This window comes from Dendrobates tinctorius, unplaced genomic scaffold (assembly GCF_039654945.1).
Source record: "Dendrobates tinctorius isolate UK_male_01 unplaced genomic scaffold, ASM3965494v1 ptg000005l, whole genome shotgun sequence".
Lineage (NCBI taxonomy): Eukaryota > Metazoa > Chordata > Amphibia > Anura > Dendrobatidae > Dendrobates > Dendrobates tinctorius.
The window spans coordinates 16,275,027-16,287,931 of NW_027361673.1; the positions used below are offsets into that span (position 1 = coordinate 16,275,027).

The 12,905-nt window shown below is 39.1% G+C and overlaps 1 protein-coding gene across 2 annotated transcripts in view; it reads right to left on the bottom strand.

Moving 5' to 3' along the window:
• NEK10 (NIMA related kinase 10) overlaps positions 1-12,905 on the bottom strand; it is a 419,159-nt gene that overhangs the window by 115,139 nt on the left and 291,115 nt on the right. For both annotated transcript variants that reach the window (XM_073568458.1, XM_073568451.1), the window contains exons 27-28: positions 5,233-5,413; positions 1,855-1,926 (exon numbers count right to left, since the gene is read on the bottom strand). In XM_073568458.1, coding sequence (XP_073424559.1) covers positions 1,855-1,926; positions 5,233-5,413 — 253 coding nt within the window. The remainder of the gene's footprint in view (positions 1-1,854; positions 1,927-5,232; positions 5,414-12,905) is intronic.

Sequence of the window (12,905 nt, forward strand, 5' to 3'; positions counted from 1 at the left end):
AGGAGTAGTGAGGAGAGAGATGAATTAGTCGGACGGCAGAGTTAAGGATGGACTGGAGAGGTGCGAGGGTGTTAGCAGGGAGACCACAGAAAAGGATGTTGCAGTAGTCGAGGCAGGAGATTATGAGTGCGTGCACAAGCATTTTAGTAGATTGACGGTTGAGGAAAGGACGGATTCTGGAAATATTTTTAGAGCTGGAGGCGACAGGAGGTAGAAAGAGCTTGGATGTGAGGTTTGAAGGACAGGGAAGAGTCAAGGGTTACTCCGAGGCAGGGACTTCCGGTACTGGGGAAAGTGTGATGTCATTAATTGTGATAGATAGGTCAGGTAAGGAAGATCTGTGAGATGGAGGAAAGATGATGAGTTCAGATTTGTCCACATTGAGCTTGAGGAAACAGAAGGAGAAGGAGGATATGGCTGATAGACACTCCGGGATTCTGGACAGCAGAGAGGTGACATCTGGGCCAGAGAGGTAGATCTGAGTGTTGTCAGCATAAAGGTGGTACTGGAATCCATGGGACTTTATGAGTTGACCCAGGCCAAGGGTATAAATTGAGAAGAGCAGGGGTCCTAAAACAGAGCCTTGGGGGACTCCAACAGAGAGAGTGTGGGATAAGGAGGTAGTGTGGGAGTGGGAGATGCTTAATGTGCGGTTTGAAAGGTATCAGGAGAACCAGTATAGGGCGAGGTCTTTGATGCCAAAGGAGGAGAGGATCTGTAGTAGGAGGCAGTGGTCAACTGTGTCGAATGCAGAGGACAGGTTTAGAAGCAGGAGTATAGAGTATTGTCCATTTGCTTTGGCTGTAAGTAGGTCGTTAGTAATTTTGGTCAGGGCTGTCTCAGTGGAGTGATGGGGGCGGAAACCAGATTGTAGATTGTCAAAGAGCAAGTTAGATGAGAGGTGGGAGGAGAGTTCAGCGTGGACGTGCAGCTCCAGGAGTTTGGAAGCGAATGGGAGCAGTGATATTGGGCGATAGCTGGACATAGCGGTAGGGTCGAGGGTTTCCTTTTTAAGGATAGGTGTGATTTTGGCATGTTTAAAAGCAGAAGGGAAGGTACCTGACATTAGCAATAGGTTGAAGAGGTGGGTTAGGGATGGGATAAGTGTGGTGGTGAGGTTGGGGAGGAGGTGGGATGGGGTCAAGTGCACAGGTTGTGAGGTGCGATTTGGAGAAGAAGCAATTAAGCTCCCCTTCAGTGATGCTGGAGAGGGAGGTTATGGGGATTGGGCATTGGTCTGGTATACAAAGGGGTTGTGGTGGTTGAACACTGAAGACTTGCCTTGATGGTCAATCTTATTTTTGAAGTGTGTGGCAAAGTCCTCAGCAGAGATGAGGGAGGTTGGAGGAGGCAGTGGTGGGCGGAGGAGGGAGTTGAAAGTTTTGCATAACTTTGGGATTGTAGGATAGGGAAGATATGAGGGTTGTGAAGTAGGCCTGTTTAGCAGAGGTGAGGGCAGATATGAAAGCGAATGTTGCCTGCTTGAATGCAGTGAAGTCATCTTGCGAATTTGTTTTCTTCCAACGCCGCTCTGCAATCCTGGACACTTGCTGGAGCTTTTTAGTGGTCTTATTGTGCCAGGGTTGTCTGTTGGTACGTCGCATTCTGCCATGAACGAGAGGGGCGACCGTGTCAATAGCTGATGCGAGAGTGGCATTGTAGAAAGCAGTGGCACTGTCTGTGTCTTGGAGTGAGGATATGGATGCCAGTGGTAGAATAAAGTAGAGCCAGAGAGCGCGTGGGTGTCTAGGTGTGCAAGGTTTCTGCGGGGGTGTGCGTGTTGCTGGACATGGGTGTCAGGAGAGGAGGACAGGGATGAGAAAGTGAGTAGATGAAGTATTACACTGCTGTTACCTGTAGTTGGTCCTTTAAAATAGCTAGAATGATCCGATACATCTAGTTCATCTTCAAGTTCAGAATACACATCTGACAAAAGAAAATTGTAGAATAAAACAGATAATAAAAATACATAGTATAATGAATAAAATGTAATAGCAGTGACAGAGTACGTGTATTAAATACTTAAAGAGACAACATCTAGCCACTCATCTATATATATGTTGTATCAAACAAAAAGGTGCCAATTTATAATAATGAGCGCACTTTATTATAATTGCCTATTCATAATAATGAAACCCCCCAAAATGAATCTGAGTAAAGACCGCTTTTACTGATGCTACTGACAACCCATTGATGTTAAAATAGATGACATGATGAATATTTTAGGAACACTTTGAAAGGACTTTTGATTGAATTAGATAAATGACTACAATCTACACTGTAGATTGCTGTTTCTAAAGTTTTTTTTGATCATCAAGGGCAAATACTTTCAGATAAAAATAAAACGAGACACTGTCAGACTGATGTAGCGGAATAAAAAGGTAACTCAGTACCCCCTGAAAGAAGCAATGGCAAAACATATGTTGGGGTGCAGTTTTATCAAGTCATTATCTACATTGGTTTTTGTCCTTTTATAAGTTTGTGCTGTGTACATCCTTGTACGTTCTTTCCAATTTGTGCTGTACCTTGCCATTATTTTATGGCCAGTATTTACAGGCTGATAAATCTGCATTTCTTTTATTATGTCATCTACGATCTTGTCTTCTATACATATTGAGAAGTTGTACACTATTTGCGAAACATTTCATTTTGGCCTTTCACACAATCATAGTCTCATTCAAGACAAGACAATAGTGCATGCTGGGAATTATTCTCATGGACAGTCGGACCAAGAGAAAAAAAACGGTCATCTGAACAACCTTGTATATCAGAATCTGCCACCAAGTTATTACTACCCCATGTGAGAGCAGCATAATATAGGGGTAGAAACCCTGATTTCAGGGATGTGTCACTTACTGGGCTGTGTCATTCTGATATAATCAATCTTTTATCTACTGCAGATCTAGCAGTTCTCTGAATGCTGAGCTGAATATAACCCCGCCCACACCCGTGATTGGCTGGGTTCTGAACAGTGTCCACAGAATGCGGCCAATCAGTGTTGTGGTTGGGGTTATACAGAACTCATGAAAATGTTTGATTACCTGGCAGCAGGTTTATTAGTCCTCTAATGATAATCTGCTGATAAAAGCGTGATTTTAAGAAAACTACGCAAAGCCGTCTACTAAGTGACACATGACTGGAATCAGGGTCTCTGTTTCTACAGTATGTTGCTTTCAGATAGCAAAAACTTGCTGAGATTCCCTTAACCCTTTTACGACCTATGACGTATAGGTACATCATGGGTCGCCTCCCCCTGTTTGATGCAGGTTCCGGTGATGAGCCCACACTAAAGAAATGGTTTTGTAAATTTTGTTTAAAAAATGAGAAATTGGTCAAGTTTTAAAACTTATAACTTCCTAAGAAAAAAAATTATGTTTCAAAAATTGTGCTGATGTAAAGTAGACATGTGGGAAATGTTATTCATTAAGTATTTTGTATGACATTACTCTCTGATTTAAGGGCATAAAAATAAAAAAAAAAATCAACATTTTCACCAAATTTCCATGTTTTTTCACAAATAAAGGCAAGTCATATCAAATAAATTTTACCAATATCAAGAAGTACAATATGTAACGAAAAAACTATCTCAGAATTAGTGGGATTTGTTTAGGCGTTCCAGAGTTATTACCTCTCAGGGCTCGCTCCCACTTGCAATAAAATAGGACGAATGCAATCCGAATAAAAATCGGATTGCATTCGTGCCAACTTAATCCTATGGTTCTGCTCTCAATTGCCTGTAATTGCATGTTGAATTCGGATCGCACGCACCCATATAAGTCACACGAGTGCAGTGCGATTCCCACTGACGCTGGCAGCAGAGGAGATGGAGAAATGAATCTCTCCGTCTATTCTGCAGCTGTGCTGCGATCATGTCATGCAAGAGGATCAGAACACAGAGTACTGTCACCCGGTTCACGCTCGCAGCTGAGCTGGAGCTGAGTGTCTTTAGCATATTGCATCCGATATTCTTAAATTGGATGTGATTCGCTAGTAGGACCCCGGCCATAAAGTGACAGTGGTCAGAATTGTAAAATTTGGTCTGGTCATGAATGTAAAAACAGGCTCAAGGGGGTTAAAAGACTATGAAAAGCATTGTGGTCATTAGTCATTAATAAAATGTGCATAATTGAGATAGTTCCATGATCGTAGACTGGATAACAGAAAATGTTAAAAGGTTACAAAGAGATTATCTTCCTTGGCTACAAGTAGGGCTTGGCTCCAAGTCATGATTTTTCTTATTGTTCTGCCCTCTTAATAGGGCAAAGAATGTTTTATTATTGCTGGGTTAATTATAGCACCATCTAGTGGTGGCTGAATTTATAGCAGTGTCTTCAATAGCGTTTATAAAGCCTGTGACTTTAACAGAAGCAATGCACTATGCGATTAAAGCAGTGCTTTGTGGCAAGGAAGCAATGTATTCTGGGATGAAGAAGGGCCATTTTGCTTCTGTGGATCTCATAGGATGCACATGTTATTTTGTCCTCCTGTGTAACCTTTGTTTTTCCTGCAACTTCTCTACCTGAGTCACTACCCGGCTAAAGCATATCTGGTAAGCTTAGTCTTTCTTGCAATGCAGTGATTCAGAGAGGTGTTATTTACTGTCTAGCAGCTAAGAGATGTCATTAACCCTTTAGTTGCCAGTTCTCAGTAAATGTAATCATAAACTAATGTATTCCTATGTAATGTTTGCATCTCAATGTACACTTCTGTGATTGTGTTAGCTATGATTATCTGCCCAATGCTTATGCATGTTATTTGTATTCCTTGTAGTTTTACCGCGCATGTTCTATACTCTTCACAAATAAAAAAGATAGACTACAGAGAACAGTCTGCTTATTTTGGAAGACAGAGCTGTGGTTTATACTGCATGCTGGATTGCACATCGTGTCAGCGTGCCTGAAGGCAGAATACTTATTAATTCCTGCTAAATTTACTCCGTATTTCTTTTTAGATATAGAGTATAAAATGTGACAATTATTACGGTAAAATTGTAATATTAACCAACATCTACAATTTTATCTGCCATTGTCACCACCACAGCCTGTCAGCAAAGATCGGGAGCAGAGGTGGAGAGACATCGATGGAACAAGGGGAAGTGAGTAATGCTGAGCTTACTACCTCTAATCCAAGCAAGGCTTTTAAAAATAACTGAGAAATCCCTTTAGTAAATTTAATCATTCAAACAAACTATCACTTGACCAAAAGATAAAAAAAAAGAAAATGAAAAATTACCTTTACCAAGGTTGTCTATAGAGAAGCTATGGTCTGGGAGAAAAACATCAGAGCTTTTATCACTGTTACTTGGTTGCAACACTCCCAAGGGAATAAAAGTGTTCTCTGAAATGTCGCTTTTGCAGCTTGCTGTTCCACTGCTACTGCTGCTACTGCTCAAGCTGGATTTCTCATATTGGTCCTAGGACAAAAGGTGAAAAGAAGTCAGATGCAAATCACAAGAACATCAAACTACAGTTGAGAGCAGAGTCTACATCCTTCTTATATATATACAAAAATAAAAATAGAAATAAAAAATAGAAGCAAGCACATAAGCAATAGAAACATAATATGCAGTTAAAAAAAATAGTTCTCTTAGCTTTAATGACGAGACAAACATTAAAGGGAAAATGCAAGGCAAAACGGTTATGGCCAATATGGGACAAGACGTGGTGCTGAAGGATTCAAGGAAAGCATAGAAAGAAGTCATGCACTCAGCATTGGAAGATTAGATTCACATGAGGCAGACTTTTATTGCAGAAATTTCTATGATTAAGAATCTGTTTAATTCTTCTACAGCCCCAATTACAAATAAGTTGGCATGTTGTGAAATATGTAAAGGAAACAAGAATGCCATGATTTGGAAATTACCTACAGCCTAAAGATATTCACAACAGAATATAGAAGACAGATCAGAAGTTGAAAGTTAGACATTTTCACATTTCATTCTAGAAAAAAAATAACTCATTTAGAAATTAACGGGGGGCAACGCGTCTCAGAAAAGTGGGAAAAGGCTAACAAAAGGCTGGAAAAGTATGTGTCACTAATGAAAAAGAGCTATGGGGTCAATTTTCATCTGGGTCACATAATTGCGTATAATAAGAGAATGTTATCGAGGCAGAGCCTTTCCGAAGCAAAGACAGTCAATGTTCTGCTCTGGATAAAATATTGTCAGAAGAGATTTGGAAGTCTCTGGATTCATTTTCTTTACATTTTATACAATGTCTAAACTTTTTGGGAATTTGGGTTGTAAATTGGGTTGTTTTGGTGGCCTCCATGCAAATGGTCTATTCAAGTAAAAAGAGTAAATGGAAAAAAAAAAAGAAAAACAGTCAGGCAAAAATTAGATCCCAACCTGTTGAGCTCTTCAAGAAATTATACATTTACCATTATATACAGCAAAACTAATTTTGAAGAGTTTAGATTGCGTATATACAGTTCTGTTAAATATAAGAAGGGATACAAAACACTTTCAAGATTATGTTCTTATGCTTTCACGACCCACCATCAAGATCTACCTCTACTGGAGCGTTTCATAAATCAACCAAATACATCCAGTATGATTACAGTTCAAACATGTTGACTGGCTATATTAAATGCATAATGGCCATCTTAGTTTGGACGGTGCTGCTTATTCGGGCATCCAAGAACTTTCAACCGGCACTGGTAACAGCTAATCACCAGGGGTGTCGGGTGTAACAGATAATGATGGCCTATCTTAAAGATAAGCCATCAAGAAAAAAAAATAGTGACCAACCTCTTTAATGATGACAGTAATAATAGTAATAACACAAAAAATTAACCATAATATATGGTAACAATAATTGTTTATTAGATGATATGCATCATTTCTAAATATGGTTATGGATGGGAAGATTTTTTCCAGAACCAGATTTCTGATTACTTTCACTTAGGTATTACTATCAATAAAACATCAAAATAATATAAAAATTATAGATTATTTTACAGCAGAGCAATTCACCCTAAAACCAAACCCATCCTTTAACACTTTAGAAATAAAATGTTGCTGGTCCAACTTATATTTACATATCAGAGTCTAAGCTCCTAACTTTACAAACTCTGGCTGCCTTCTTAGGTTTTGTAATATAGATTCCATAGTGACTTCACTTGGCATTAAGACCTGTGTTTTCATTTTGCAGAAAGGGCTTGTTTTAGGCAGAGTGAGTTGTAGTTTAGAAAAACATCATTCATTTCAATGTGCTAAAAAATAGAAAAAAGTGCAATAAAATGGTGAAAAGAATACAATTCTGCTATTGTTTTTTCAGAGTTTTCATTTCATGGTTTTCATTAAGCATGACCCGGCATCATGATTCTCCAGGTCAGTATGATGTAAGTCATAATGGCTAATTAATTTTAGATTTTGATTGATCAACTTTTATGAACGAGAGATACCAAATATATATTTTCTATATTTCTTTTTTTTAAAGAAAAAGAAGGGTGTTGTTGAATCAAACTTTTATATTTTAAAACTTTTCACTTTTTAGCTTATTTTTAGTCATATTGTAGGAATTGAATCTACAATCATTTGAATATAACAATCTACCAGAACCCAGTATATATAGAAACTAATGAAGGACTAAGATGATAGCCATGAGTGCCTTCAGTAATAAATAATCGCACCCAATCAACTTCCTGAGATTACGTGGGGAGATGGGCGATGGCAGCCATTGTGAGAGCAGTGCACACCAGCAATCAGTCCATTTAGAGATTAACAGTGGCATTTAAATGATTAAACAGTAGAAAGTGGAGCTAGGATGAGTTGCTGCTGTCATAATCAAGTCCTGGCTGTATAATACATCAGACATCTGCCAGATATAGTGCAGGCTCAGGTCCTGAGCATGCCCGATTCAAGTGGACCTGACATGGAATGTACTGTATGATTATGTTCTAAATCAGGAAGGGGTTAAACGAGTTGCCCAGGATTTTAAAATAAAAATGTATGAAAGTAATAAATAAAAAGGAACTAAAACTCATCTGACATCCATGCAAGCACCACTGATTAGTCCAGTGATTGGCTGCAGCAATCATGGGATTTTATGGCATATGATCAGTGAAGAGAAGGATACAAAAAACAACAGGGGCCACAGAAGCAACGCTGTTGGATGGGATGGGGAAATTTAACTTTTTTAAAGCATATTTCACTTTGTTTATAATTCTCGACAACCCTTTTAAACATTTATTTACTTAAAGATAATGTCATGTAAATTGTGCTATTTCGATACATTTAAATAATTTTTAATATGGTATTTGAATGATCTCCAATGAAAAAAAAGTCTAAACCATTTAAATACTTCTAATAATAAAAAGTGTGAAAATCAATCTCTTGGCAGTTTTCTGAGGTCAAACACTGTCAGTAACATGAAAAAAAGAAAAAAGTGTAAAAGCAAAATACTTTACCTATCCAAGCAGAAAAGTTGAAATGACAAATGGGACCTCACTAAATAAATACTAAAACATAAGTCCACTTTTCAGGTTGAAAATGTGAAAATATGAACTGTGGAGGCTCATCCCCAGGAGAAAACTCTATAAAGTATATCAAAGGTCTACGTTCATGCTGTTTACAAGGGCTTCAGTGAGTTCTTTGCTAAAATTTCACTTACATATAACATCTTAGATTCCTTGATTTAGCGAGACCTAATGAAATTCTTCGTACTATGGCAACACTCATCCTAAACAAACCACTTAGAAGGGAAATCCAGCCAAAATGTTAGTAATTCAATACAGCATGTAAATCTCTGACCCTACGCATGTTGTTTTTAGCCAAATGGGAAGAAATTCACACAGAAACACTTCAAAATCTTGTGACAAGCCTTCGAAGATGAGTGGAATCTATTGTAACCATAAAAAGAGGTCCCCAACTCAAAATAAAAAGCCATGGTTTTAGCAAAGGCTGTCTATCAAACTCTTGTCATGATTTTCCAAGTGGCCAAGCACACATTGTACCATTCCGACCAACAATGACCATGCCTCGCAGCTTTCCTGTAAGTTGATTGACAGCACTTGCTTAGTCAAAGTGACTGTTGCCTGAATAGAAATCTATGGCATGCGAGAACAAGGTTGCTAAAGGGTTCACATGATGATGTGGATTCTGTAAGCAGTAGAGAGGGCAATATGGACCAGACACGATGGAACAGCGCTATGGATCTTGCCAGCAGGCACGTGGATCAGCAAGGATCAGCACAGCTGGGTATGCAGGCTGGCAGACAGACAAGCAGCGCAGGAAGCATTGAATTAAGCTGAACGAGATGTGAAGACACAGAAGATAACACTAGAGGTATAGACAATCTGAAAACTTGAGTGATGTGTCAGAGGTGTTTGCTGGGTTACCATTATAAGCCGGGATGGACTAGTTCAATGGAATTGGCCACAGGGTTAGCAAACACAGGCCAGCATCTGAGTCTGATGGACAGTAAGCTGCACTTGCTCATGCAGAAACACTGTGTGCTCAAATGCTGGAGTTTTCTTTTCAGATAGATCGAGCCTGTCAAGCGAGTGGTGTCAATCAACATACAGTGAGGCAGTGAGGCATGGTAAGTGAGGGGCAGAATAGTGCACTGGGTTCTGGGCACAACAGGGGTGCACTAGTTACGGTCATTTGCATATTGAACAAACTACTTTTTATGCAGATCAAAGGCCACATTTATTACACTAAAAGTCTGATTTTTATAGGAGCAAGGTCTCCTATATGACCATGTGGCTAATATAAAAAGTGTTTCTGCAATAAAAGACTTTCTGCAATAGAAATAAGTCGCTTAGGCCTGTTTCACACTTCCGTTTTTGACCATCAGTCAAAATCCACCGATTCACTTATTAGACTGATTGTGAAATGGGATTCAGCACTCTAGAGAACTTGTTTCCATTACCGCAGTCTAGTTAGGAACTAATTAGGATTGTTTGCGCTGCTTCACCATGGCAAACCATTTCATAAAGGCCATGACGCAGAGTTTGTGTGCTGCATTGAAATTCTGTAAAGATTAATGAAACTTGGGATGCGAGATCTTTACTGCCATTCACTTCGATATACAATAATAGTATAGTAAAGTGGGATATATCTGACAATTAAGAAAAGTCTCAAACTGACTTTTGGCATAGTATGACAATATGATAGTTTACAGTTATTGAGCTTTCTTAATACAATCCATATTACTGGCAAAGTTTGGCTATGGTGCCTACATGGCTGTGTGATTGAATTTTTTTCACCTGTTTACAATGCGCAAACTTGACTTCAAGGAGAGAAGGGGTATCCAAAAACTCCTGACCACATACTGTATGTCATAAGTACAAATATAAAATATTTCGTATATCATAATTCCACCTATGATATGTAAGTGTGAAGATCATAGACAGTCAATGTATTTCATAATCTAAGGCTTCTAAATCAAGTGATTGACAATTTTCATAGATTTTTTCCACTGAAAATCTGAGAAATTTAAAGAGCCAATTATAGAAATAAGTATATTTTTACAATCATAGACTTCTCCAATATTGATTTTTTTTTCACAAATCAATTTAATAAAAAATTCAGCCAAACTGATCTTTTTGAAAGCAATCAGACTGAGATATGGAGGCACTCAGGCAGGCTGTGTTGTGAAAAAACTGTGGTAAGATGTTTTGTAGAGATACTCTGTCTGGCAGTTTTATTAGGGCAATGAGGCACTTTGTTGTTATGAAGGCGACACACTCACACAATGGTGACAAGAAAAAGGAAGACATACTACAGAAAGATGCCAACCCACACCCTACTTGTACCTGTACAGACTAGACAATCCCTAGCGGCACAACTCAAAATACAACCTCAGACCTGACTCCCTAAAAGCCCGTTGAGGGGTTTGTCATACCTCCTGAGGAACCAAAGGAAAGACTGCTACACACTGCCAACAAGGGGGAGGAAAATGAGCATGTGGACACTAAGAATCAAGGTGAAAAACTTAAAGCATGTTCATAAAGGGGAGATAAGGAAAACTAAGGAGACCCAAAAATGAATGAAATATGAATAAACTCACAGAACCCTAACTGTGGTCAAAGGTAAAGGTGCAGGAAAGATAAAAAACAGAAACTCAGCAGAAATACAAACTGTGTTTTCATAGCAGGGAAAATCCCGTAAATAAAGGGCTGGCACTCCTTAGCACAAATCCACAGAAGTATAGCCAGCAAGGAAGTGCAGTGAAGGGATAATATATAAAATCCAACCAATCATGTGATAGGGCACACCACAATGGCAAAATGGAAAACACCTGGAGAGGAATAAACCAAGTAGGAAGGGAGAAAAAGAAAATAGGAATTAGCATTTAGACAGGAAAGAAAAGGGCAGTAGTCCTGCAACAAACAACAAATTACTAGGCCGAATCCTCAAACCGAGCCTTGGCAGTTGCATTGTATACGTGAACTTTCTGTGACTAGTTGTGTTATAGGTGAAGTGTGTGAACACCAACCACAGAGGCTCTTGTTCCAGAATATCTCATTTATCTTCAACTTCTAATGTTAAAGGAAACCTGTCACATAAAAAAACACTATTATCCTGCAGATATGGGGTTAATCTGCAGGTCAATAGCGTTCTGAACCTGCCCAATGTCCGCACATTGAGCCAGATGCCAGAAAAATATTAACTTTATTCCTTCTGGCTGTGTTTGGCATTCTCTCATCAATTTCTAAATAGAGAGCGGTGGCTGTAATTGCCTCCATGGGTCTGATCGACAGCCGACCCCAATGCTGAGTTGCTGGTAGTAAGTGCCAGTGGCGCGGATACAGCCGATGATCTCTATACACAGAGCAGTGACTGAACCTGCGCTGGCGCCGCCCCATGACTGAACGCTCAACTCTGCTGGGAGGAAAAAATTTAATTTCTCAACAGCGGTGCTCAAAGTGTGGGGGCAAGGAAAGTTCAGAATGCCATCAACCTGCAGAATTACCCCAAATCTGACGGGTAATAATGTTTCTTCAATTGACAGGTTTCCTTTAAGGTCAGAGCTGTCATCAACTTTGCCAAACTAGGGCAAGTACCTGGTTCCATTCAGCCAAAATTTCCATTGTCAACATCCGGTATATGGATTGCTGGATGTGATCCGGTGTATGGATTGCTGGATGTGAGCTCTGCATGTATGTAGCAAACACAGGAGCTGAGCTTGCTCTATACAGCATGTGTGACTACTGTTATGTACAGCTGGCATCCGAGTCTAACTGCTGCAATCAGAGCTTGTTCTGATCACATGAGTTTAACATCTGAGATGCCTCTAGTAACTGTAACAGCAACATTTAAAAGGTGGGAAATAATTCTGAGGTGACCCTTCCAACAGCCATTGGCCTCCAGCAACACGATTTAAAATGTAAAAGATGAAAATATATGTATTTTTTGTTTAGGATACAAAGGAAATGTGTCATCTTTAACTGTAAGTCTTCTACGGGTCATATCATCTTTAACTTGCTTAATTGTTCACAATAACAGTCACTTTGACCAGGGGTCCCCAAACTTTTACATGCCACTGTATGCATGATAATAATAGTGCTATGAAAACAATCCCTTAAATGTATTTCTCTGGCTTCTGAGTCTTTACAGTAGTTATAAACCAAGACAATACATTAGAATGAATGTGGCTTTGATTCAGGAAATATCTGGTTTACATACAGTAAGTATAAATCAAACATGCTTTACTATTAATGACACTTGAGAATACACATTATAAGCGGAAGTTCTCTTTGTATAAGCCTACGGTTCATTATTGCTGGATATTTATTATACTTTCTGAAGGATTTCTGATTGAAATACAAAGTGTTCTTTCTGCCTTTATAAACACATTTTACTGAAAGTTTGCAAAAAAATCATTGACGGACGACTTAGGCTAGGTTCACATTAGCATTTGAGTCTGCAGCGTGGTGCTGCGGACTTCTTTCCTTAA